This window comes from Macaca thibetana, chromosome 4 (assembly GCF_024542745.1).
Source record: "Macaca thibetana thibetana isolate TM-01 chromosome 4, ASM2454274v1, whole genome shotgun sequence".
Classification (NCBI taxonomy): domain Eukaryota; kingdom Metazoa; phylum Chordata; class Mammalia; order Primates; family Cercopithecidae; genus Macaca; species Macaca thibetana.
In genome coordinates, this window is record NC_065581.1 from 36,031,233 (window position 1) to 36,057,474 (window position 26,242).

A 26,242-nucleotide genomic window follows, 5' to 3' on the forward strand; every position below is an offset into this window, starting at 1 on the left:
GGAACCTGTATCCCTGGTGTTTGTTTTTGTTTCTAACCAGCTGCTTGGCCCCAGCATAGTGAATCCAAGGGCAGGCAACACCTGCCCACTGCTGTACCGCCCACCCTTTCCTTATTGCAACTGTGTCTGCACCCTCCCTGCCCACTACTCAGCCCTGCTCTCTTCTGCTGCTCCCATGCCCAAAGCCTCAGAGCATCTGCATTCCCACTGCTGATTTCCTCCCTGGATCATCCACATTTCAGCTCCTTCTGCTCCATGGTTATGTACTGGATGCATGCTTCATGCTGAACTAAGTGCTGAGTTGGAGTTGGGGGAGGTACACTAATGACTAAGGCGTGGATTCCTCCCTCAAGTGCTTAGAGAAGACAGTGGGTAGTGAGAGAGCACTGGACTGGGAGTCTGAAGACCTGGATCCTGCTGTACACTAGCTATCTGCTCTTTCCTGAGGTATCCTCACTGGGCTTCAGTTTCCTCATCTATTCAATGAGAGAGGACAGTCTGAAGACCAAGTGAACCAACCTGCATGAAAAAACTGTGCACTTAGTGAAATTATACAAATCTGAAATGTTTTTTTTCCAATTAATTTAAAGAGATAATATTACTAATTACAAAACCAGAACTTACCTATGCCCACTGCCTGCCTCCCTGCCCCTCACTCTACAATGTTCTGTTCTTCCCCCACTTCACTACCCATCCTCTAAAAGCTTCTGATTCAGGGTTGTTGATTTTGTCCATACTGAAAGGGAGAAAATTCTTGTCCAATTAAGGTTACATTCAAATGATCAAGGAGCTAGATTAAGGGTAAGGCAGGACATCAGAGAGGAACTCATCAGGGTCCCCAGTAAGTGACAAGCTTTTGAGGTTCAGACCCCCTTCCCTTCAAATCACCAAACACCAGCAGCTTTTCCTGGCTGTTCAGTTGAGCAGGCTAAGCCTGAGTGAGAGGAGAGGATACTGTTTTTAAAAGGAGAAAGTGCTCTGTCTCCTCCTTGGAATCAACAGGTGGTTATTTGTGTGGTTTTCTGGACTTTCTCTAGGCCACCCTCATCCTTGCATAAGCTTTTTCTAGACTGAGGAGGGGCTCAGGCTCTAGCTGAGGTCACAGTGCCTCGGCCAGTCCCAAACTGGGAAGACAGCCTGCTACTCCAGGCTCTGCCAATCTCCCTGGTTGCTATTTTGACCTGGAGGTAGAGCAGATATGCACAGGTGTGGGTACATGTGCACATGCTGTGGGTTAGGATATCATGGCCCAAGGCTGGGCTGGTTTTATTTTGGATGTTACTTAGATGTAGCAACTTAGAGGTGAGAATGAGGGAACTCACCAGGGGCAAGCAGTGGAATGCCTGTTTCAGGTGCCCCATCATTGGGTGTTTGTTAGCATGGAGGCTGAGGAACATGTGTTGAAGGGGATGCTCTGAAAAGATCCCTGTAGCAGTCCCACATGATGTCTGAAGACCCTGAGACCCTATGACTCATTGGTCCCAGTCTCTTCTGGCCCCAGCACTCAGCATATGGATACCTTTAAGTGGGTACTACCCTTCTGTGAGTTTAGTTTCCTGTCTCCCTACTCTTCACTTGAGACTAAACTTCCTGGGACTTCCTCCACCCAGAACAGTTGTGGGATCACAGAGAGTAAAGAAGTGAGATTTTTCTCTGAGGTAACATAGAGCAGAAGGGATGCCACAGATAGAGACCTCATCTACTCACTACTAACACATCCATGTCTCCATCCACTCGCCTGTTTAACAAATATTTACTAAGTGCCTTCAATGTAGAATTCATCTCTTGTTCACTGCCAAATCCCCAGCACCTAGCATAGTGCTTCACATGTTGGAGGTGCTCAATAACTATTTATTGAGTGAGTGAATGAATGCTGAGCCCTATTCCAGTTGCTGCGTGGGTTTCAAAGCTTTAGGAGCCATGGCCTCAAGGAGCTTACTGCTTCAGTAGGAAAATTATACACATGAATTAAAAGTTAAATAATGGTACAAGGCAGCATATGAGGTATCGCAAGCCTGGGATTGATCAGGTGACCACAGAGCCTGACAGTAAGTCTTAGGAGTAGAGTAGATCAGAGAAGGAGAAAGAGTAGATCAGAGAAGGCTGGTAGTGTCACAGGGAGTGTCCCAGCAAAGGCACCTGAACTCGGTCCTCAAGGATATTCAAGGAGAGGAAAACAGCAGAGTGCCGTACACACACCATATATCCTGGGCTAGCGTGGCTGGGCTGGGGATGTCACAGCCATGTGGGTGGGTACATTAGGGCTCTAGGCATGCTGTTTCTGACTGTCTCACTGGGCCCATCAAATTTGCCCACAATTACCCCCTCCCCTGTGGGTGGTAAGGTAATAATTCCTGTGGTAATGGGAAGGTGGGGTGGACTCTACCTAGGGGGTCTGCTTGTCCACAGCCCGCATCCCTGCTCATTTCCATTTGTTACTGTTCCTGAGCTGGGCCTAGGCAAACTTGTGAAGTAGATGAAGTATTTACTCGGGAATCCCACTGCTTCCCTTTTAGGGCACACCTGCCCATCTTCAGAATCTTAGGACTACTTGTATTATAATAATCCACCCTTTCTGGTCTGACCCTCTGACCCTCATATCCCATACCCCACCCCACCCTTTCTACCTACATTTAGGAGAGTTTATGGAGTGCTCTGCTAGGCGCGAAAGCAAATTCAGAAGAAATGGCAGATGGTGCTGGGAAAAGCTGCTGTAGTTACAGACTTGTGCCGTTGTGCCAGGACAGGGTGAGGCAGGGAGGTCTTAGCTTGTCTATGGTATCTCTGCAGCCACCACTCTTCCCCACCTCAACTTTGGTTCCAATGCATGGCCTGAAGTAGGGGTGGGATCTCCCTAGCCTTCAAAAAGAATTGCAGAGGACAGCTTTTGGGTTCCCAACTGGCCTCTCACCCACTTCATCCCCATTCTTTGGGCCGTCCCAGCCCAAAGGGAGAGTAAGCAGTGGGGATGTGTCTCCCCAAATCTTCCCCACTAACACATGCTCACTGGTGCTGCATTTCGCCAAACCAGGCCTGAAATGGGGCTTTGATAGGGAATGGGAGTTCAGAAAGAATACAAAGAGAAGGTTGGAGAGAAGGAATAATAGTAGCAAACCTTGGCTAGGCATGGTGACTCACGCCTGTAATACCAGCACTTTGGGAAGCTGACACAAGGGTTGCTCAAATCCAGGAGTTCGAGACCAGCTTGGGCAACATAGCAAGACTCTGCCTCTAAAAATAATTTTAAAAAATTGGCGGAGCATGATGCCACACATATATAGTTCCAGTTACTCAGTAGGCTGAGGTGGTAGGATCACTTGAGCCCAGGATTTCAAGGTTGCAGTGAGCTATGTTCATGCCATTGCATTCCAGCCTGGACAAACAGAGCAAGACCCTGTCTCTGTTTCAGAAAGAAAAAAAAAATAGCAAACCTTTGTTGAGCACTTGCTGTATGCCCACACTGTGGTGCTAAGTACTTGATGGGTAACTCACCTGATGTTCCTGGAATCCCCATGGGAGGTACTATGATGAATATTATTCCCACATACAGAGGAGGGAACAGGTAAGTTCAGAGGCTGGCCCAGGACCACACAGACACAGGTAGAGAAAGCAATTGAACTGACCATGTTGCTCCAGAACCTCTTAACTACTCTGTCATGTGGCTGCCCCTAATCTCTTCCCAGCTTGGGCAAATAGTTTATTTGCATTACCTGAGTTGGGAAAGGAAGACAGATAGTGGCCCCAGCCTCACCCTGGAGATCCTGATACAGCTGGTCTAGGGGGCACCTGTACATTCACATTTTTTCAAAAGCCCCCAGGGAATTCCAGTGTGCAGTCCCAGGGTTGAGAACCACTGGTTTAAACCAGTCCACACCCGGTAGCATCAACTGGTTTTCCAGCTAGTAACACCTGCATCCTGAGAGAACAGACTAAGATGAGACTGTGCTGTGAGTGTTGAAGGGTCCTTGCAAGGACAAATTCTGGGTGGGCATGTATGGTAGGAGGGAGCTCTGGAAGAATGACTGATAGAAGGAGGAGATACTGGGTATAATTTGGGGCCCTCTTTCACAGCTTTGTCTTAGGTCTGTTCTGCTTGGAAAGACTCCAACCAAACGTTGAAGGGACATCTTCCTCAGCAGGTACCCAGCCAAGTAAGGAAAGCTGAATATGCCTCAAAGTATTAGCAGAGCAATTCAGTGACAGCTGTAAATGAACTGAGGAAAACAGTCCCCTTGGACCAGGAACTCACCGGGAACGGGGCTTACAAGGAATAGCTTTTGGGAAGAAAAATTTGAGCCAGAATGGGAAGCTGAGCATAGTGTGGCTGGAACAGAAAAGTGAGGAATGCATCTGCAATGTGAATAATGAAAATATGCAAATGCATAGAAAGGAATAGGATGGTTAGACGTTGTAGAGGGAACAGGAAGAGATAATGTCTTCCAGAGCAGAGCCTCTTTGCTGGAGAGGGATAAGCATTGTGAGCAGGGAGGTGAGGGAGAGGGGTTAGATGGTGGCAGAGGTCTGGCTGTAGGAGGGGTCTAAAGAATCTGGCCAGGTGTGATGTAATCCCAGTGCCTGTAATCCCAGCACTTTGGGAGGCTGAGGCGGGCAGATCACTTGAGGTCAGGAGTTTGAGACCAGCCTGGCCAATGTGGCAAAACCATGTCTCTATTAAAAATACAAAAATTAGCCAAGTGTGGTGGCACGTGCCTGTAATCCCAGATACTCAGGAGGCTGAGGCAGAATAGCTTGAACCCAGGAGGCAGAGGTTGCAGTGAGCCAAGATCACACCACTACTGTACTCCAGCATGGGTGACAGACTGAGACTTTGTCTCAAAAAAAAAATCTGCTAGGAGGCCTGGTTTGTGGTGATCAGCATCAAGATCCACTCTAGTACTGATGAGCACTGAATGGGAGGCAAAGGGAAGAACTGGGAGCCCATATAGTCTGACACAGTCTCTAGTGAAGCATCAGCTGATTCAGAGACAGTCACATACCTCTGATATGGCCAGGGGAGCAGTTCCAGACCAGTATCCATGCTGCTGGACCCAGGGAGTATCTCTTGTTCAGAACCCCACAGCAGTGCTATCCTGTGGTGTGCTAATAGCAGTGCTAGTTCTGTGGTGTTGGAAATGTTCCATATCTATGCTTTCCACCATGGTAGCCACTAGCCACATGTGGCTATTGCGCATTTGGCCTGTGGCTAGTGCAACTGAGGAAGTGAATTTTAAATTAAATAACCACATGTGGCTAGTGGCTGTCATACTGTAGAGCATCTATTGCCTGACCAGTGACTTAATACCATCTCAAGCTTCCTGTGTTGGGACCCTACTGTTTACCAGATAATTTATTAGCCAGTTTACACAAATTATCCCATCATCTACTCACAGCCTCTCATAAAGAGGTATTATCATCCCCATTTTAAGGGGGAGGAGATGGAGAATAAGAAAACCATCCCTAGAGAGGGGTAGAGCTAGATTTGAATCTGGGACTGACTGGTTCCAGTACTTATGATCGTTCTGTGATAGCATACTTCTTTGTATTGTTTTCTGTTCATCAGTTGCACAAACTGATTCTCCACAGAGCACCTTAGCATCTATGAGGACCCTCTTGCCCTTACCTATGAACTAGTCTTCCATGCCCTCTCTTCTCCATTCTTTCACTTTGAGATGACTTCCCAGGATGGGCCAGCAGGTAGACACCATGACTACGGAGCCCGAGCGAGGTGGAGAGTAAGTGTAGACAGAAGCTCCCAGCACTTAGAATCAACTGGTATGATGGTTGGCTGCAGAGGGGTTGAAGGGTAGAATGCAGAGCTGAATGGAAACCTGTGAGATTTGAGGCAGGGTGTTTGGGGATTTCAGTTCTCTTCTTAGCCCCAGGAAGCTTCAGAGCATAAAACCAGAGGACAGGTAATTGTCTCAAGCTAGGACTCTGGGTATCTACAAATTGGAGAGAATACTGGTTCATGCATCCATTCACTCAGTAAAAATAATCAGTCACTTAAGGATTTGGATTCAAAAAGGCTATAATGAGTCCTGAAAATCTGCATTTTAATAAAACCCAGGCAATTCTATGGCCCATAGATCACACTTGGATATCAAATTGTCTTGGTGTCAAATCTCATCTCCTTTCTGTGCTCAGTTGTGGGATCACAGGAGAGTAATGCCTCCCATTCAGTGCTCGCTCACTTGCAGGCTGCTACTTTAAGACACTATTTTGGGTTTCCCAGTTTACAACTGGAAGTAGTCTCTTTCTCCTCTGATCTGCCCTGTAACACAGGTTCTCAACCTTGACTACACATTAGAATAACTGGAAGAGCTTTAGAAAAATACTGATGGCCCGGCACCAGTCCAGACTATTTGACCAGAATCTCTGGGGTTGCGGCTTGGACATCTCCTAGGAGAGTTGACTCTGATGTGCAGGGTCGAGGACCCCCTCACCTTATGTCTCATGCCTTCAGGGCATGTGCCACATCCTGCTCCATGTTTTTTGTTTCTCCTTTGGGCTGGGCTGAGTCACCTTTGAGCCTCCACAGCTATTATAGCGCCTTTCACAAACACACTCAATAAGGCGTTTTCAACTGAATAACATGTTTCTCTATTTCAGTTCAGATTTAAGGGCACCATAATATTGCCTCAGAAGTTGGAATCTTTTGCCCAAAGACTCTTTTCTACGTCCTTTCTTTTTTTTTTTTTTTTTTGAGACGGAGTCTCACCCTGTCGCTGAGGCTGGAGTGCAGTAGTGTGATCTCGGCTCACTGCAACCTCCACCTCCCTGGTTCAAGCGATTCTCCTGCCTCAGCCTTCTGAGTAGCTGGCATTACAGGCGCGCATCACCACACCTGGCTAATTTTTGTATTTTTAGTAGATTTGTATTTTAGGGGTTTCATCATGTTGGTCAGGCTGGTCTCGAACTCCTGACCTGCTAATCCGCCCACCTCGGCCTCCCAAAGTGCTGGGATTACAGGCGTGAGCCACCGCGCCCAGCCTCATCTATGTCCTTTCTTAACCATCCTCTTTTTGCTAGATTGTGAGTGGCCTCTTCCTTCAAGTATAGCTCTGTGTATAGCACCTATTGTTAGAGCAAGGGCCAGGAGACAGAGGAACACTGGGGATTAGGGCCCAAAGGGCTGCACTTATTAGGCTTCAGGTAGCTGGTGCCAACCTCTGCCAGCTCTGGATGTCTCTACTGTTGGCAGCACAGGGGCCGAGGAAAATCATCCAGGATAGAACATTTTTCCTGTAAAGCTTCTTGGCTCCATGGTGGGCAAGTGGAAGCAGGCCTGGTCTCAAGCAGAATCATGAGACAGATGAAGATCCCTCAGATGTCCCATCTCCCTTTTTTCCTCCTTTACCAATGATTGCTGGACCCTGCCACCTTCCTAGAGGCCACTGTTCCCATGCCTTTCCCCTTAACCCTCCCTCTAAGCCTCGTCCGTAAACTCATTCACTTTAAGTTGATTATTCCTAATCAAGTTAAGTATACTACCCACTCTAAGGGTTTTTTTGTTTGTTTTCAAATTTTAAAAAGGAGTGTTTTGAATGATGGAGTTTTAGCTGTCACTGTGAATTAAGTATTTTTGAGGGCAGTGGGGTTTCTTTCTGAATTCCCAAAATCAGTGTCTGCCCACTCTGAAATCAGAGAGATGTGGGACAGCACCTGTTTCTGGAGGGGTCACTGCCTCTGTTTTAGAGAAGAGGGGATTCTGCCCTTGGAAGTCCACCTTCAAGACACCCCTTAGGGGTGCCAACAGAGGTTCTCATGTGCCCCCTCTGCCCCTGCCAGATGTGGATGAGTGTGTGGAAGGGACTGACAACTGCCACATCGATGCTATCTGCCAGAACACCCCGAGGTCATACAAGTGCATCTGCAAGTCTGGCTACACAGGGGATGGCAAACACTGCAAAGGTGAGGCTGGGAGGGCACCTGGAGGAGAGGGACCTGTGGAAGAGGGCACACCAGTGCCACTGCCCTCAGTTGGCCACTCTCCATCACACCAAGGCTAGAAATTCCACTGGTCAGGTGGTGGGGGGGGGTGAGGGGGGCAACTACATCTTCCCAGAGAGGGTGCCATTTTCTAATTTGCACAAAGGCACCATGCAGGCTAGCAGAGGTCCTGGTGGGGACAGTTTACAGCCCACAACCCGGCTGGGGTGGGAGCATGAAAATCATGAGACTTAGGCCTGAGGTTCCCTGGCATTGGAACTTTTATCTTTAGACCCTTACACCACGTCCACAATGGACGGGAACAGAAAGTGTGCTTCAGAGGAAGTTCATAATGTAAACACATTTTCCTCTCATAATTAAATCAATGCAAATTAAAGTAGCCTTGAGATACTAAATTTATGAGCTTCAGTGTTGGTGAGACTTTAGTGGACAGGGTACACTTGTTAATTCCTAGTTGCATTATAAATTGAAAAGTAATTTTGTAATACCTACCAGGAATCTTAAAAGGTGTTTCCTTTGATCCAGAAATTTTACTCTTGAGAACTTATTCAAAGAAACAAAATGATAAATGGGAGAAGGTGTTCTTTGATGCATTATCTATGATTGTAAAATAAATGAAGTAAGTCTAAATCTGTAACAATAGAGAAAAAAGAGTTATAAGAATAGAAAAATAATATTCTGCAACCACATACAGTGGTAATTAGAATGACTGGAGACCTGAAAATGTTTATGACTTAGGTTTAAATGAAAACAGAAAAATGCTAAATGGCTTATAGGCTATGAACATTACTATGTAAACACAACAATAAGGCTGAGTCTGGGGGGTGGACAGTGGGTTCACAGGTGGGTTCATCTGTCTCAGCTTCTCTTTGCCTACAGACGTGGATGAGTGCGAGCGAGAGGATAATGCAGGTTGTGTGCATGACTGTGTCAACATCCCTGGCAATTACCGGTGTACCTGCTATGATGGATTCCACCTGGCACATGACGGACACAACTGTCTGGGTAAGCAAAGGAGAGGGGATTTGGTGGAGGGATGTCTTGTGGAGAAAGAGATCTTTTCAGCATTTCCTATTTCCCAGGGAAGGAGGAGCGAGTGATCAAAAAGAGCTACATTTACAAGAGAATAAGGTCAGCCTCCCCTTTGAGACTGGCCACTTGGAATGAAAAATCCTGCTGGATGAAAAACATTAGAGGAGAAGTTGCTATGAAATGCTCCTAGGGCAAGGGCCAGGAGATGGGAATAAGGGGTTTAGCCAGTGGTGAGGCATGGTAGGAAGCTGATTTGGCTCCACACAAATATCTTGGTTCTGCTGCTTACTAGCCTTGGGTCTTGGGCAAATCAGCCAATCTCTGGAAATCCCAGCTTTCTCCTCTCTAAAATGGGGGTGGGACCAGGTGTGGTAGCTCACACCTGTAATCCCAGCACTTTGGGAGGCTGAGGCAGAACGATTGCTCGAGCCCGGGAGTTCAAGACAGGCCTGGGCAACATGGTGAGACCCTGTCTCTACAAAAAATAATAATAATAATTAGTCGTGGTGGTGCACACTTGTAGTCCCAGCTACTTGGGAGCTCTTCCTTGGCTTGAGCCCAGGAAGTCGAGGCTGTAGTCAGCTGTGATTGTGTCACTGCACTCCAGACCGAGCAATCCTATCTCAAAAAATAACTAAAATAGAATGGGGTGGTAATAACTCACTCGAAGGCTGCTGTGCGAATCACCACAAGACAACATATGAAAAGAGCCCTGTACAATCCTTAGCACATAGTAGGAGCTCAGTAATGGGAAGAATGTTGTTGATGATGATGACAGGGCATCCCTATGCCCCAGGGAGCCTCTGACCCTTGCAGGCTTGTTTTCTCCCAGTTCTTCCTGCAATCTCCAGTCTCACCCTCTCCTCACTGATCTCCTTTGTCCCATGAGCTGGATCAGAGATAAGAGAATCTCTAAGGAACTGAACTCAACTTTGGTCTCTGTCATTTTGGAAAATTACTTTGACTCTTCCCCAAGTAGAAAATTTGAAGCTCATAGCAGAAAAGGATTTGAAATTTGAACCCAGGGCCTTCTCCTAAATTCCTTTGCCCTGTAGCCACAACAGAAAACAGGCACTAGCAGCAGAAAGGACCAGGAAAGGAAGAGAAACAAAAGGAATGATGCCCATAAAAGCAGGCTGGGCTGGTCCCCACCCACCAATTGACCAAACAGATGAATTATCTGAAGTCCTATTGGCTGAGAAGAACCTCCTTACTGCAGAGCTGCCTCCAAACCTAGTCATAACCCATCACTGGACCCAGGCTATAGGTTTCTACACCCAATCCAGGCCTCCAAACCCTGGTATCTGCTGAGCCCTTAATCCCAGCCCTGGTCACCTCTCCTACCATTTTAGCTTCCAAGGAAGGGCCTCATATCTGCCCAATCACCCTTGAGGGCCTCTTATGAAACTCATTTGGGAAGGGAAACTGTGGCAGCTAGACCAGGACAGTTGCCTACAGGACATGCACATACGCTTTTGAGTTCTTTGGCTGCCTTTGACTTTTCTAGGCCCCTGATTCTCACCATATCTTGTTTCCCTATAAGTGTTTTGGGGAGAACCAACCAGAGGAACAAGAGAATGATTAGGTATAGAGAGGGTCAAGGGACAAAGATTACCTAGGGTTAGGGTTCCCCTACCTTTGGCTCTTAGGGGAATTTTGAGAAAGTTGTCCATGCTCTGGGACTTAGCTTCCCCACTGAGAATTGGAGGAAAGAGCTTGGCTACAGTAGCAAAGCCACAAGGTTAGATGGTAAGGGGAGCAGACAGAAGGATAGAATGTAGGATGTGGCAAGAGCAGGAAGACAGGGATGGGGGAGAAGTCAAGAGAATAGCAAAAGATAGGGTGGAGACAGGAGCAAAGCACAGGAAGGTACACCTTAGCTCTTCCAACAGGTGTACCTCTCAGGCAAGAGCCAGCTGGATCTGGGCCCCTCTGCCCTGGCCAGAAGGGGAAGAGAGGGTTTCAGGATCTCAGCAGAGAGGGTGGGAAGGCAGATGAAGCCCTCAGGAGCCCAGATTCTAGCTGCTCCATTTGACAACCAATCTGTATGATGCCTCCCGGGCCAAGGCAAACTGAGAAGGGCCATGGACTTGGGAGGGCAGTAGCTAGCGTAGAGATGGAGTCAAGGTGTTGAATTGGGGCCCCAGGGTGAGCTTGGCTCTAGAACCTAGGGGTGGTGATTTGGGGGTGAGAGCCTACTGTTCTTCCTGCCCCTAACCCCCACCATCTAGGGTGTGGCCTGGCAGCTCTCCCCAGATCCCTCCCCGCCAAGTTGTCAGACTTTGTTTTGTTAAACCAAAATAGGAGAAAGGCTAGAAAATATGGCAGCAAGCCCAGGCAGAGGGGGGAGGGGAGGAAGGATGGGGCCGTGGCCTGTCCACAGAAATGGTCCCTGACCCACAAGAAGTTGAGGCTCAGCTGCCTTTCCCCACCCTGCCCCTCCAACCTCAGCACCATGGCCATAGCTCTGCCTGCACCCAGAGTCACTTCCCAGGTTCCTACATTCCCTGGCTGCTCATTGCAACCAGCTGTGACCCCCCATTACCTCTCCAACCAATGTGACCAATCTCCATCCTTACCTTCATTACTGTTCCTCTTGCTCTGGCTTCTTTCCTGGTATCCTCTGTCCTCATACCCAGTTTACACAGGTGAGGGAAAGGGAGGCATGGCTTCACCTAGGTGACATGTGAGGTTCAAAGGTCCCCTTTTCCCCCACTTGCTTAGCTTCCCAGCTCTGCCCTCAGGGCAGCCTTTTAAAACTTAGTGGAATATTAGCTGACAAGGGTGTGAGGACTTCCTGGCTTAAGGCTGGGCTTAGGGGGTGGTAGTTCTTAAGACTGCCTTTGGTGCTGAAGTCTTGGGATACACCCTGGACCCTGCCTGCACCCCATGGCCCCACCGACTACCTATCCTGCACAGATGTGGACGAGTGTGCCGAGGGCAACGGCGGCTGTCAGCAGAGCTGCGTCAACATGATGGGCAGCTATGAGTGCCACTGCCGGGAAGGCTTCTTCCTCAGCGACAACCAGCATACCTGTATCCAGCGGCCAGAAGGTCAGCCCATGACCTGGGATGGCCCCATTCCTGTCCTCCCCAGGCTTCTCTTCCCAGCTGTCCCTCAACAGCCCCTAAGTCTCACTGTCCGTTCTCACCTCAGCTAGCTCCTCCTTCTCTTGTCCTTCAATTCAATCACACCCCAAAGGATCTAGGAACAGACACCCTGTTAGGGCAAAATCTGGAGAAATTACTTTGAGGTTGGGGTCAATATGGGATTAAGGCTACTATGGAGTATCCTCTGTGTCCAGACCTGAGGTGGATGTTGTCCCTAATTGTAGGTGGCTGAGCTTCTCTAAGCTGCTGCCTATCTGAGAGGGCCTCACCAATACCTTTTCCCTTGTATTGGCCTGGGAGGGTCAGGCAGGAATAATGGGTTTATATTGTCTGTTTCTATGACTCATGCCCCCCACTCCCACTAGACTGTGACATCCCTGAGGGCAGGGACTATGTCTAATTCATTGTTGTATCTCCAGCACCTAACATACTGCCCAGCATGTAGTGAGAGTTTAATAAATGTTTGTTGAATAAAATTGCATAGTAAATATCTATACCAGTTACCTTCCACTCGCATTGTAGATCTGATTTCTACTGATCTTCTTCTCAGTTTGACTGTAAGCTCTTTGAGGGGAGTAATCACACCTTGTATTTTTCTCGGACCTTCCTAAATCCACCCCATCTCCAGCACAGTGCTGGACACCTGTTATACACAATTTTTTGGTTGTTTGAAGGAGAGGGTGATCATTTGTTCGGATGAGTATCAATAGCTAGCTATTAATACATCATTCAGAACAGCTCTGAGCTCTGCTCATGAGCACCCAGGTCTGTGGGGAAGACAGGAGGCCTGGGACAAGGAGAGTCAGTCCCCTCCTTGTGTTGAATTCAACCTCAGTGGAATTCTCCCAGGTCCCTAGGTCCCCAGTTGCCCCTTGTAGTCCTCCTCTTCTAGACATCCAGGGGTACAGAGCATTCACCCCCCTTTCTTCTCTTTTAGAAGGAATGAATTGCATGAACAAGAACCATGGCTGTGCCCACATTTGCCGGGAGACGCCCAAGGGGGGTATTGCCTGTGAATGCCGTCCTGGCTTTGAGCTTACCAAGAACCAACGGGACTGTAAATGTGAGATACTTGGGATGGCAGGTGGGGCAGTGGGGTCAGGGGTGAAAACAAAGAGGAGGGGTATAGGGCTTAGGAGCAAGAGGATAGGGCTGGGAGGAAAAGGGAGTATAGGGGAGGCAACTAGGCAAGGGGGCCAGTACCCACATTGTAGAAAACTGTGGAACCCAGGGAGGAGCAAGCTGACAGGGCCCTGTCCTCTCTGTGCACAGTGACGTGCAACTACGGTAACGGCGGCTGCCAACACACATGTGATGACACAGAGCAGGGTCCCCGGTGCGGCTGCCATGTCAAGTTTGTGCTCCATACCGACGGGAAGACATGCATCGGTGGGTGAGGCCAGGGGAGAACTCAGTCCACCTGAGATGGGGGTGACGGTGGGACCCCTTGGGAACCGGGGAAGTGGAGGAGTGCATGGGGCCCAGGTGCTGGGAACAGAGGGACTGGTGAGGGAGTTAAGACCCAGAAAATGCCAGGTCTAGTAAGGGACAACTCTAAGAGAGACTGAAGGGCTCCCTGGCCCTCTTCCCCTCCCCAACCCAGTGGTTTTACCACCCTGTTCCAGGAGCCTCACCATCCTCTTCATCCCCGGAAAAAGTGTTGCCAAACTGGGAATAATTAGCAGAGTTGCTTATTGACCAAGGCTGTAGTTGAGAACTGGGAAGAGAGCTGGGGAAATGCATCTCCTTAGGCCTGACCAGAGGCCCTTGGTTGACTAGTGTGATAAGAGAGGAATTGTCAAAGCCAAGTGTCCCCACTCTGCACCTGAGGGTGGGACAGAGTGCTCCTTCCTGGAACAACCATCCCTGAACTGACAGATGGGGTTTCCTGGCTCCAGGTATCTTTTTCCTCTTTATTCTTTCTCTCCTCACTCTCCTCCTGCAACTCCCCTTTCTACTCACCTCACCCTTGCCCCCATTTCCTTCTCTCTCCTCCAGATACCAGTGGTACTCCCTCTCAGCTCCACCAGCAATCCTCTTTCTTCCTCACCAACTCCAGCCTTCCATCTCTCACTTTGATTTGAGGCCCTCTTAACCTGGATCCCTCTTCCTGAATTCTTAGGCCTTATCTGATATATTTTCAGGTACCCTAGATGACTTTAATTCCTTAAAGTTAATTCCTAATTCCCTCAGCCTTTAGGTCTTTAGTGCTGAGAAAGATAATGGAACAAGGTTTCCTCTTGGAGAAGTGGGAAATAAAATGAAGAGGTTTGGCTGAGAGAGAGGCTGTGTTTTCACCCAGGCAGGGCACAAGCTTGCTGTGTGGGCATAGATGTTTATGAATGACTGTCCATCTAGTGGGCTATGGCATGCTGAGGATGGGGGTATGTGAACCCGGTCACTGTGTATGAAGTTATGTATATCAGAGACATGACATTAACTGAAGAACTAGACTCTCCAGAGACCTGTCCCTTTCACTGCAGGAACAGGAACTGGAGAGCAGATGATGCTCTTACAGGGCTCCCTCAGGCACTTGCTCCAGAGACTTTCATGTCCAGTTCTACAGTCCCTATATAATTAAAATCTCTCCTGCCACATTTCCCTCTGAATTAACTCTTCAGAGACCCCAGAACATTTTTAGGTCTTCTCGATGCCTTCTTTGGGCTGGTGTGTTTCAGCTCCTTTCATTTTTTACTCATAGGTCTAGTTATTTTGCTTTTCAAACTTCCCACCACCTCCTGGATACATTCACACATCCCCAGTCTCTCAAAAGAGACTGTTTGCAGTCCCCAAAGAAAAGATGCATGAGTCAGGGGCCAGGGATGTGAAGGTCTGATTCCTCTCTGATTTATTTCTGTTCAGAGTTCCAGACATGGTTGCTTCTGAAAACACCCTTATTGAGCTTGGGCTCTTCTCTAACTCAAGACCTATTCCACTACTGGGCCATGGCCAAATGAGGCAGAAAAGAGCAAATGAGGCAATTCTGAGTTTACAGCTATATTCTTTCCTAGTTCCTCTTCCTCTTCTCCAATAGAACTTACTTTACCTTGCCCTATATCTAATTTTTCTGGCCATCCCTGGTAAGAGGAAACATCATTGCCTGGGACCATCAGGACATTCAGATTCGGTGGGAAGACTGAGAAGGCAATATAGTTTAGCAGAAAGGGCGGCACCCTTTGGGATTTGGGATTTTGTGGTTAGTAAGACTTGAGGGTGCATCCCAGCTTAGGCTTGGGCAGGCTCTGTGGTATTGGGCCCATGGTTGGTTGCCCCTTTCTGAGGCTGTTTCAGTTTTTCAGTCACTTGAGGGGAGCTTGGCATCTTTGGGGATACCACCAGACAGGATAAGGATGAGGAGTGAAGCTGTCACAAGGGTCCCAGGGCTCATCATTTGGGGCTAGTGGTTTGGGCTGGCAGTGGGGAGGAGAGGGTGGGGAGGGGTCCGGGGCCCAGAGGGCCACAGTGGCTTCTGCCCAGCACCTAAACAGCTTTTTTACAATGTCAAACAGGGGAAAGGCGGCTAGAGCAGCACATCCCCACTCAAGCCGTTTCTAATGGTAAATATGTCTGCTCTCTCCGCTTGCTCTCACTGGCTTGCTAGGGGAAGGGCTAACCCGCTGGGGCTCCCACTAACTGCATGCCCACTGGGCCTGACTGGGCCTCAACTTGCCATCAGGGCTATCCTGGCAGCCTGGGCACTGGGCCCACTGGGTGACAAGAAACCTGAGTCCCTAAGAGCTGGCCCGGGAGCTTTCATGTTGGTCTCGTCTTTGTTCCTGTCACTCTCCCTCTGCCCTTCCTCTTCTGCTCTCTCCTCCCACACCCACCTTCTAACACCCCACCCCACTCCCAGCTATCTGCTCCCCACCCCTGCTCTACCCACCAGACTCATCTTCCCCATCATGCCCACTGTGCCACCTGAGATAGCGGTGCGATAGGGTTAGATGCCATCCCCTCCTTGGGGCTTCTTTCTTGGGTTCTTACGCACATTAGTTCACAGTCCTAGCATCACTCACCATTCTCTCCCACTATAATGATTAAGAGCATGGCATGTGTGTTCAGGCAGACCTGAGTTTGAATACTGGCTCTGCTACTTTCTAACTGTATGACCTCAGGCAAGCTACTTTCCTCTCTGATCCTCAGTTTACTTTTCTATAAAATAACAGTCCTCCCTTAGGGTTGTAATGCTTGAGATAGTGCATGTAGAGCATCTACCTGGCAAGTGCCTGGCACAGCGTAAGCACAGAGTAACTTGTGGTTTTAATATTGTGACCTAGAGAGCAAAGGGGTGAGACTATCTGGTCCTGCTGCCCCACCCTGCTCTCGAGAATGCCATCCTGCAGAGGTAGGCAGCTATGCCCAGCTTCCTGTCCAGCCTGGGATGGACATTGTGCCAGCTCTGCTATTCCCTGTCCTACATCCTTCAGAAGCTACCTGGCCTTGGCATAAGATATCCGTGCCCCTCCCCCTGCTCCTGGGCTTAGTGGACCTCTTCTTATGCTAAGAGCACTCTTAAGGGGGTGGCTAGGCTTGGAACCTGAACTCAAGGTTCCCTACTAGGTTCCTCCCATGGTCTTGGAGAGCCTCAGGAGAGACTAAAGTGGAAATGGCACAGAGGATATCCCACTCCACGTTGAGCTGCTCCACACATGGGCATTTGAGGGACCAGGGCATGGCCAGGGACCCGTAGAGTTAGGCTTCTTTTAGAGCCCTGGCCTTCCTGTTCTCATTGGTGACAAGAGTTGGGCCTGAGTGTGGGGAGTCAGAGACTCAAGAAGATGACAGTACATCCAGTACTGCTCTTATTCAATTCCCTTGATTCTGAGAACCACTCTTCTATCTTCCCTAGTGGAGGCCTTGGGATTCTCTCTCTCTAATGGGAGAATTCTAGTCACCCCAAGAGGACAGTCCACACCACCTCCACAGTCTCTGTATCAGGGGCCTTCACCTTTTGAACTAATGGCTTTTCCTTGGACACATCTGACTTTCCCAAGCTACCATTTAAACCTGTTTTTCTCCTGCTCTGAATTCAGAAAATAGGGAGAGTGACCCATCCACACTCCTCCTACTCTGACCTTTTAGTGATAGGGAAAACTTACTAGTTAAAAGGGAACAGCATAAGAGACTTAGCCAAAATAAGGATTTAGGTCTTACCTAGCTCTGAGGTTCTCTCTTTCACTAACCTTTTTACACCCTTCCTTCTCCTCTGGATTCTTCTCTTTCTTTTGCCTCTCCCCTCTCCTATATAACATTTCCCCATTAGCAAAGTAAAACAACAAAACAGCCAGCTTGTCTCCATCTAGAACTAAAAGGAAGGTTTGGGAGGAGTCAAAGGTAGATTAACCAACCCAGTATGTGCTACCTCCTCTGAGGATGAGCAGTCAGTTGGTCCTGGAAGTGCGATCTTTCTTAAGACAGCTAGGCAGCGGGGAAGGGGAAGATAAATTGATGGGTATTCTTCAGTTGCCTTAGGAATGGCCAGGCTCATTCTTTCCAATCCACCTACAATAAGATTGTCCCACCACAATCCCCACCCACCCACCAAAGAGATAGTGGAAAGAGGAAGAAACTCCTATCTGTCCCTTCTGGTTCCCTGGCGGCCAGAACCACCCTCACTTAGCTCCCATCCCTCCCTACTGCCCCCCCCCCCCCCCCCCCCCCCCCCCCCCGCAACCTCCTCCACCCCCTCGGCACATTCCTGCCTGACAGCTCTGGCTTGTACCTGCCTCACTGCTGTCCACCTTGTTTCAATCAAGTAGGGGGCAGGGAAGTGGACTGCTTGGCTGTACTTGTGAGGGGATGGGGGTTGGGAGTGATGGGAGGAAAGGGGCTAGGAGCCTCCCTCAGCTTAATGCTCCTTCTAAAGCACAGAGAGGCAGCTGAGGCCTTCCCTTGGGCCTCTGTGGTCTCCGCTACCCTCAGAGTTTGGGACTCCTCCAGGCTTGTAACCTCGTTACCATCCCCCACCTCCCTCCTAAACAGAGACCTGTGCTGTCAACAACGGGGGCTGTGACAGTAAGTGTCACGATGCAGCGACTGGTGTCCACTGCACCTGCCCTGTGGGCTTCATGCTGCAGCCAGACAGGAAGACATGCAAAGGTAAGGACTTTGAGAGGACAGAAGCAGAGTGACCTTTGGTAAGGGCCTGAGGTTGGGACCAGAGATAGGGTGCCTATTATGGAATAACACCTCCCTAGCCTCCTTCTTATGAAGTACCTAGGACATAGCTAAGGGTTGTCTCCTATCTGCCCGTTCCATCTCAGTTCAAGGGACAGAGACGTCCAGCCAGTTCCTTAGTGCCCCCTTCCCCTACCCAACCTTGTTTCCCTACTCTCATTCCTATCCCCCATGGGTCCCTAACCCTCTTAGTTAATGGACATGCAATTCACATTTGCCCCTGGGTCTGGAAGGATATTTGAGCCATGACTTTGTGTGTGCATGAGGTCACAGGTGTGTTCCATAACCTTCTTACCCCACATTCTTCAGACCTTCCCAGTGGGCTCTGGGGAAACAATCTTTCCCCCTCGAAAGGCTGTACTGGTCAAAGGGAGAGTAGGATACTAGTTAGGAGGACTGAAGCTGGAGCCTGGCTACTTGGGTTCAGATCCCAGCCCTGTCTCTTACTAGCTCTGTGATCCTGGGCAAGTCACTTAATGTCTCTGTGCCTCAGTTTTCCATAGTGCTCGCCTCATACTGTGTTGTGATTAAAAAAGTTGTTATATAAAAAGTACTTAGAATAGTGCTTGGCAAATGGAAACACTTTGTGTTAACTGTTATTACAGTATACTTATACAGTATAACTATACTGTTATTACAGTATAGTTACCCACATTATCCATTCTGTTTCCCTTCCTTTTAATTAGCCAGGTCTGAGGGAGAATGGGGGGGAAGGGAGGAGGAAAAAGGAAGAGTAGCCATACTGAAAATGATGATTCATTAGGTCCATATCCCCTAGTCACAAGGAGTGGGGACTAGGAGGACTGGGCTCGTTCTTTGTGTCTTTTGGCCCAACAGCCGCGAGACGAGGGGGGAGGCTAGGGCAGCAGGTCAGCCAGCCAGAGTTGAGAGGTTTCCTGCTTGGAAGAACTGTTGACAGGTATGCTAAGAGTGAAGTGGAAGGCTGCCTCCCTGCCCCCTCCCCCACCCAGGGGTGAGTAGCCTGGGTCCTGTCTGCCACCAGCTTGGGGAACTTGACCTCAGGAAGGAAGCCATTCACCAGCCCCCCTTTCCCTTACTAGTGCTGAAAGCTGCCTCAGGCCTGAGTCTCTCCAGATCTCTCCCAGTTCAGCCCCTTGCCTGGCCCCCAGCCCTCCCCCATCAGCTACCCAGCCTCACTGGCTCTCTTGGAGGTCCTCCCTGCCTGGCCTCTTTCCCAGCTCCTCCTCTTCCCTAAAGGCTGCCCCTTTTCAGTGAGTCCCTTTTGACTCTCCACCTCTCCCTGCCCCGCACGCCCGCAACCCCCCAACCTGAGAGACAGGAAAGAGATAACCCTACCCACCAGCCTTTCTGGGAATGGCCATCAGCTGGAGACTAAGGGCTAGCCTGTTAGGTCAAATGCCCACCTGCCCCCTCCTCTAGGTAATTCCCTGAGGGCCTGATTCTAGTTTTGGTTCCAATTTGTCCCCTTATAAGAACACTCAATCCCAGAAGAGAGGGTGTTACTAATGGCCACAGATCTCCTGAACAGGAAAGAGAAAGAGGAGAGAGAGGGAGAGAGGGAGAGAGAGAGAGAGAGAGAGGGGGAGAGAGGGAGAGAGAGAGGGGGAGAGAGGGAGAGAGAGAGGGGGAGAGAGGGAGAGAGAGAGGGGGAGAGAGGGAGAGAGAGAGGGGGAGAGAGGGAGAGAGAGAGGGGGAGAGAGGGAGAGAGAGAGGGGGAGAGAGGGAGAGAGAGAGAGAGAGAGAATCAAGAAGAGGCAGGCCCAGGACTCCTTCATTTTTGCATGTCTCTTGTCAGTGAGGGAGGGACCTTTCTCCTTGTTTGTTCTCAGCCTTTGATAGTATCTTTTATCCTGTTTTGTCCTCCTTCTTCAGATATAGATGAGTGCCGCTTAAACAACGGGGGCTGTGACCACATTTGCCGGAACACAGTGGGCAGCTTCGAATGCAGTTGCAAGAAAGGCTATAAGCTTCTCATCAATGAGAGGAACTGCCAGGGTGAGCAGACTCAGGCAAAGGTGAAAGCTGTAGGAGAGGTTCTTATGGGAGAGCTTCAAGGAGGCCAGAGGACTAAAGTCTTAGAAACTCAATAGATATCATGCAGAGTCTCTATAGGCAGTGTCATCCTGCAAATTAGCAAATGGTACTCCCTCCTTCCCCTCAGCGGACCAGCTCCACATCAAAGCACTCAGCTGGGCAAGGACTGAGGGATGGATTTCACCCCAATTCATATCCTTGGCAAAGTAGGACGTACCTAACCACACATGGTGGGCCCTGACCTAAAGGCACTAGATCTTGCAGTTCTTAATTCCAAGGACTCCAATAGAGGGGGCAGAGAAGATGGACTGGCATTGTTAAATCACTGGTCCTAGAGCAAGGACGTGAATAGGGACTCTTCAGTTCAAGGGGGAGAGCCAAGGCCCCTCGCTTGGGTCCTTCACCTGAGCAAGGGTCAAGTGCTCCAAGACAGATTCAGTGGCTTGAATCTTTGCTCTTCCAGATATAGACGAGTGTTCCTTTGATCGAACCTGTGACCACATATGTGTCAACACACCAGGAAGCTTCCAGTGTCTCTGCCATCGTGGCTACCTGTTGTATGGTGTCACCCACTGTGGGGGTAAGCTAGTAAGCTTGCACCCCCAGCCACCCTGGCCCCTCACCTCTTCACCCTCCAACTGAACAGGTCCCTGTGTTGGCTTGTGGCTATGGGCAATCCCTGGTGCATGCACCATGTCTTCATCCACTGTGACAAAATAGGAGGAATTAAGACAGCTTTTGAAGAACTGGGAGACTGGGGAAACAGCATCCTGCCTCCAAAATTCCTATCTCCCATTCCTGTAACTGTCCCTGAAACCCCACTCTCAGCTCCCAAATGACAGTCTCACTGGCTGGGAGGAGTGGAAGGCTTTAAAAAGCTTATCGGCTTGGCCCCTTCTCGATCATTCCTTTGGGGACAGAGATAACGGAAGGAGGTTTGAGCTCTTCTCAAGCCAGTAGTCATCTTACAGTGCCTAGAATACCTTTTTAACTTTTTTAAATTGTAAGAATATTTAACATGAGATCTACCCTCTTAAGTTTTTAAGTGTACACTACAGTATTGTTATCTATAGGCACATTGTTGTACGGTAGATCTCTCGAACTTACTCATCTTGCATAACGCAGGGTGCCTGGAACTCTAACCAAAGGCCCTCACTCACTGCCCACTCTCTGGCTCTTCCTCAAACTCCATCGTTGTTTTTCTGTCTCCCTACTCCTTCCCCCAGATGTGGATGAATGCAGCATCAACCGGGGAGGCTGCCGCTTTGGCTGCATCAACACTGCTGGCAGCTACCAGTGTACCTGCCCAGCAGGCCAGGGCCGGCTGCACTGGAATGGCAAAGATTGCACAGGTGGGCAGTGCCCTCTGCTGACCAAAGATGACACTGCAGTTTCAGGGGGCAGTGGGGTTCTAGAAAACATACAGTATCATCTTGGGGAAAGGTGTGAGGTGTGAAAGGGTGGAGAATGTAGCCATTTTGAGTTAAAGACATGAAATTTGTAGTAAACAATCCCATCATCAGTCTCCATGGGTACAACAATAGTTATGCAAGTAGCTGATTCCTCCAAATTACCCAACTGAGGGAGAGGGTGGAAAAGGAATGTACTCATTTGCTCAGGCCTCTCTCCCCTTCCTAGAGCCACTGAAGTGTCAGGGCAGTCCTGGGGCCTCGAAAGCCATGCTCAGCTGCAACCGGTCTGGCAAGAAGGACACCTGTGCCCTGACCTGTCCCTCCATGGCCCGGTTTTTGCCAGGTACATGGGAGGAGGGTGCTGGAGAGCTTTGGAGGAGAAAAGAGGAAGGACTGGCCATTCAGGCAGCTCCTTCGTTCCCTTTGGATTCCTCCAGCCAGTGGGGATTGGGAAGGCAGGTCAGAACTGTGACAGGCTCTTTCTCTCAGAGTCTGAGAATGGCTTCACGGTGAGCTGTGGGACCCCCAGCCCCAGGGCTGCTCCAGCCCGAGCTGGCCACAATGGGAACAGCACGAACTCCAACCAATGCCATGGTGAGCACCAGCCCAGAAGCCCTGTTCCCACCGTACTCTCTTAACATTAATCCCTTATTTTTGTTCTTCATCAATCCCCTGGCCTGCCTTTCTCCTGGATCCTCTTTTTTGCCCTGTAATTCTCCACCCCTGCTCCCTCACTCCCTCTGCCCTAACAGCTGATCCCCTTGGCTTTCATAATCTCACTCCCCCAGCCAAGCCCCTGGCTTATTGCCCAGCTTCTCAACATCCCCCATGGCACCTCTGACCTCCATGGGCATCCCATACTGTGCTGAGTTTCTACCATCCCTCTAGAGGCTGCAGTGCTGTCCATTAAACAACGGGCCTCCTTCAAGATCAAGGATGCCAAATGCCGTTTGCACCTGCGAAACAAAGGCAAAACAGAGGAGGCTGGCAGAATCGCAGGGCCAGGTTTGGACTGGGGACCCCATTCCAATTGGCTATCTGGCCACTAAACCCTCCTTACCCCTCAGCTCCTCTGATTAGTGAGATCTCTTTCAAAAACCCACCAGCATCCTGAACTCTAGGCAGAACAGAGGAAAGAGCAGCTGTAGGCATAGCAGCCAAGGAAGTCCCACGCTATTCCCCTCCACCAACTAATTAGGACCCTAGACTAAAACAGGATTGAGAGATAGTTAAAGAGATCTGGGGAGGTCTGTCTGGGCTGGGAATGAGAACTTTCCAGGGGATGTCCCTGGGGTTGACAAGGCATCTCTCCCAGGTGGTGCCCCCTGCTCTGAATGCCAGGTCACCTTCATCCACCTTAAGTGTGACTCCGCTCGGAAGGGCAAGGGCCGACGAGCCCGGACCCCTCCAGGCAAAGAGGTCACAAGGCTCACCCTGGAACTGGAGGCAGAGGTCAGAAGCGAAGAAACCACAGGTGGGACTGGGGGCACTGTTGGGAAGAGGACTGGAAGGGGAGGGCAGAGGTGGGGAAACCACAGGCCTCAGCAGCAAAAAGAAGGGATGGAGCCTGTACTAGGGGCAGACCCTGCCTGGTGCCAAGCCTAAAAGCTAGTCCCTCTTACCATGCCCCTCTTAGCTCCCAGCTTTGCTCCCCTGCCCTCCTGCTCACAGCAACTCTTTCTCCTCCTCCCCAATACACATGGCCATCCACCACCAGCCAGCTGTGGGCTGCCCTGCCTCCGACAGCGAATGGAACGGCGGCTGAAAGGATCCCTGAAGATGCTCAGAAAGTCCATCAACCAGGACCGCTTCCTGCTGCGCCTGGCAGGCCTTGATTATGAGCTGGCCCACAAGCCGGGCCTGGTAGCCGGGGAGCGAGCAGAGCCGATGGAGTCCTGTAGGCCTGGGCAGCACCGTGCTGGGGCCAAGTGTGGTAAGGGAGCTTACTGGGGAGCAGGGATATAGGAAGGACCCAGTTTGGGCCTGGCTCAGAGCAGGACCCTTTGTGGCCTCAGTTGCATTTCTCAAATTATGAGGCAGCCAGGATGCTCCCTTCCCTGGTCCCAGGCTGAAATCTAGAAGGATGCCAGGTGGGGCCGGCAATCCTCCTGCACACGGCTCTGGCCCTCCTATCCCCCCAAGTAGGATTGTGTTTGTTCCCAGACAGAGATTCTCCCTGAATTAGGGGTTGTGGGGGGGAGTGGGAAGGGGAGTCCCAGGCCTGGGTGGTGGGAATTGTGGGGGTGGGTGGCTAGCGCGGCCGACTCTCCCTCAGTCAGCTGCCCGCAGGGAACGTATTACCACGGCCAGACGGAGCAGTGTGTGCCATGCCCAGCGGGCACCTTCCAGGAGAGAGAAGGGCAGCTCTCCTGCGACCTTTGCCCTGGGAGTGATGCCCACGGGCCTCTTGGAGCCACCAACGTCACCACGTGTGCAGGTGCCAGGGGAACAAACAATACAGAGTGGGGTAGGGTGGGCACTGGGACGCCCATGGGCATGGGATTTCCCAAAAGGCAGGCCCAGGCTCCAGGCCACTCTCTTAGTCAACATCCTGTTTGTATACCTTTGCCCTCTGAGATCGGGTGACCCCATGTGGATGATTCAGGACCATCCCCATCAGAGTTGGGCCATTGATTCATTGCAGGTCAGTGCCCACCTGGCCAACACTCTGTAGATGGGTTCAAGCCCTGTCAGCCATGCCCACGTGGCACCTACCAACCTGAAGCAGGACGGACCCTATGCTTCCCTTGTGGTGGGGGCCTCACCACCAAGCATGAAGGGGCCATTTCCTTCCAAGACTGTGACACCAAAGGTGAGTAAGCTACTCACCTCCGTGGGGGATGCCCCAACCCCAACTACTCCCAAAAAACTCTCCAGGTTCCCAGAGTGGACACTGACCCACCATTTTCTCCAAACCAGTAATAGGCCCAGCTACCTGACCAACCATACCATCCTGCTTCCAGGACCCACCCTGCCCCTCCACTAGTTCCAAGCTTGGGAACTGAGAGATAATTAACAGTCCCACTTACCCCTCCACTTTGGAGAACTGGTGGCATATTCTCCTGCATATCCCAAATGAGTTTCTATCTAGGTTTGGCACTGTGCTCAGTGTCTGAAAGAAAAGGATTGGCACTGTAGCCAACCACTCTGTAAACTCTGTTTTTCCATGGGCTTAAATTCTGGTATGACTGGGAAAGGTTGAGACCCTAGAAAGAACTTTGATGTATCTGATCTCCTGATTCTCCAAGATGAATGTATCCTGTCCATCCCATGCCCCATAACTCCCACCTGCCCACCATCTTGATTCCTGCCTTTCTCCCTTGCATGCAGTCCAGTGCTCCCCAGGGCACTACTATAACACCAGCATCCATCGCTGTATTCGCTGTGCCATGGGCTCCTATCAGCCCGACTTCCGTCAGAACTTCTGCACCCGCTGTCCCGGAAACACAAGCACAGACTTTGATGGCTCTACCAGTGTGGCCCAATGCAAGAGTACGTGGCAAGCCAGGCTATGGAAAAGGGAGGAGAGGCGCCTGGGAGCAGTGGACATCTAAAGGAGGGGTGTGAAACCAACAGGGAGCAGGGCTGGGGGGTGGAGGGGCAGGAAAGCCCCACCTTCCACCTCTCCCCAACTCACTCAATCTCAAGGCCAGTTGCTAGGCTAGACCCTGTAGCACCCTCTCCCTGGAGACAGGTAATGAGGAAGCAGAGACAGGTGAAGTGAGAAGAGAAGGTACTAAAAGGGCAGGAAGGAAGATGGACCCAGAGCTTGGAAAATAATGATGAACTAGGATGCAGTCTTCTCATAAATGTCTGACCTCTACTTCAGAACTCTTCAGTTCCCCCAGTGCACTTCCCCACTGACTTCCCTTCTCTTTCTTATTTTATCCATTGGGGCTTGGCTGCAGATCGTCAGTGTGGTGGGGAGCTGGGTGAGTTCACTGGCTATATTGAGTCCCCCAACTACCCGGGCAACTACCCAGCCGGTGTGGAGTGCATCTGGAACATCAACCCCCCACCCAAGCGCAAGATCCTTATCGTGGTACCCGAGATCTTCCTGCCATCTGAGGATGAGTGTGGGGACGTCCTCGTCATGAGAAAGAACTGTGGGTGGCTTGCAGAGCTGGGCCAGGGAAGGGCAGTCCAAATCTGGTTAAGGCGGAGAGACAGAGAGACTGATACAGGAAGAAGTGGGGCAGTGAAGTCACGGATCTATGAGGGTGAAACAGTGAGAGGCCTTTGGGAATAGAGAAGCTAACAAAGGAAAACAGCAATGATACATGTTTGATAGAGAACAGAGTTAAGAAAGCTAGCAGTGGAGCTAGAACTCCAATGGTGTTACATGTGTCACTTTACTATCCTAGCATTTTTGTCATTCTATTCATTTAAATGTCAAATTTATTACACTATGTGAGCGCCCAGGTATCAAGGAGGAATTGTGGAATGAGCCCAGTGGGCAATGGGAGAGGGTGTGGGGTAGGGTGTGTGTATGTGAAGGGGGAGCCTTTGTCAGAATGATTCTCTTGCCCCATACCCCCACCACC

The 26,242-nt window shown here is 50.2% G+C and overlaps 2 protein-coding genes across 3 annotated transcripts in view; one reads left to right on the forward strand and one right to left on the reverse strand.

The window, feature by feature from the left end:
• The window catches only part of TCP11 (t-complex 11), a 141,996-nt gene that overhangs the window by 102,868 nt on the left and 12,886 nt on the right, over nt 1-26,242 (reverse strand). The gene's annotated exons all lie outside the window — the stretch shown is intronic.
• SCUBE3 (signal peptide, CUB domain and EGF like domain containing 3) overlaps nt 1-26,242 on the forward strand; it is a 39,855-nt gene that overhangs the window by 6,053 nt on the left and 7,560 nt on the right. The window contains exons 2-20 of one of the 2 annotated variants that reach the window (XM_050787575.1): nt 7,789-7,911; nt 8,830-8,955; nt 11,902-12,036; nt 13,031-13,156; nt 13,366-13,482; nt 15,603-15,650; nt 18,076-18,192; nt 20,125-20,247; nt 20,750-20,866; nt 21,513-21,638; nt 21,925-22,041; nt 22,188-22,292; nt 22,587-22,703; nt 23,014-23,172; nt 23,416-23,631; nt 23,974-24,135; nt 24,343-24,510; nt 25,029-25,190; nt 25,607-25,804. In XM_050787575.1, coding sequence (XP_050643532.1) covers nt 7,789-7,911; nt 8,830-8,955; nt 11,902-12,036; nt 13,031-13,156; nt 13,366-13,482; nt 15,603-15,650; nt 18,076-18,192; nt 20,125-20,247; nt 20,750-20,866; nt 21,513-21,638; nt 21,925-22,041; nt 22,188-22,292; nt 22,587-22,703; nt 23,014-23,172; nt 23,416-23,631; nt 23,974-24,135; nt 24,343-24,510; nt 25,029-25,190; nt 25,607-25,804 — 2,562 coding nt within the window. The remainder of the gene's footprint in view (nt 1-7,788; nt 7,912-8,829; nt 8,956-11,901; nt 12,037-13,030; nt 13,157-13,365; nt 13,483-15,602; nt 15,651-18,075; nt 18,193-20,124; nt 20,248-20,749; nt 20,867-21,512; nt 21,639-21,924; nt 22,042-22,187; nt 22,293-22,586; nt 22,704-23,013; nt 23,173-23,415; nt 23,632-23,973; nt 24,136-24,342; nt 24,511-25,028; nt 25,191-25,606; nt 25,805-26,242) is intronic. The other variant, XM_050787576.1, reaches the window with a different exon arrangement.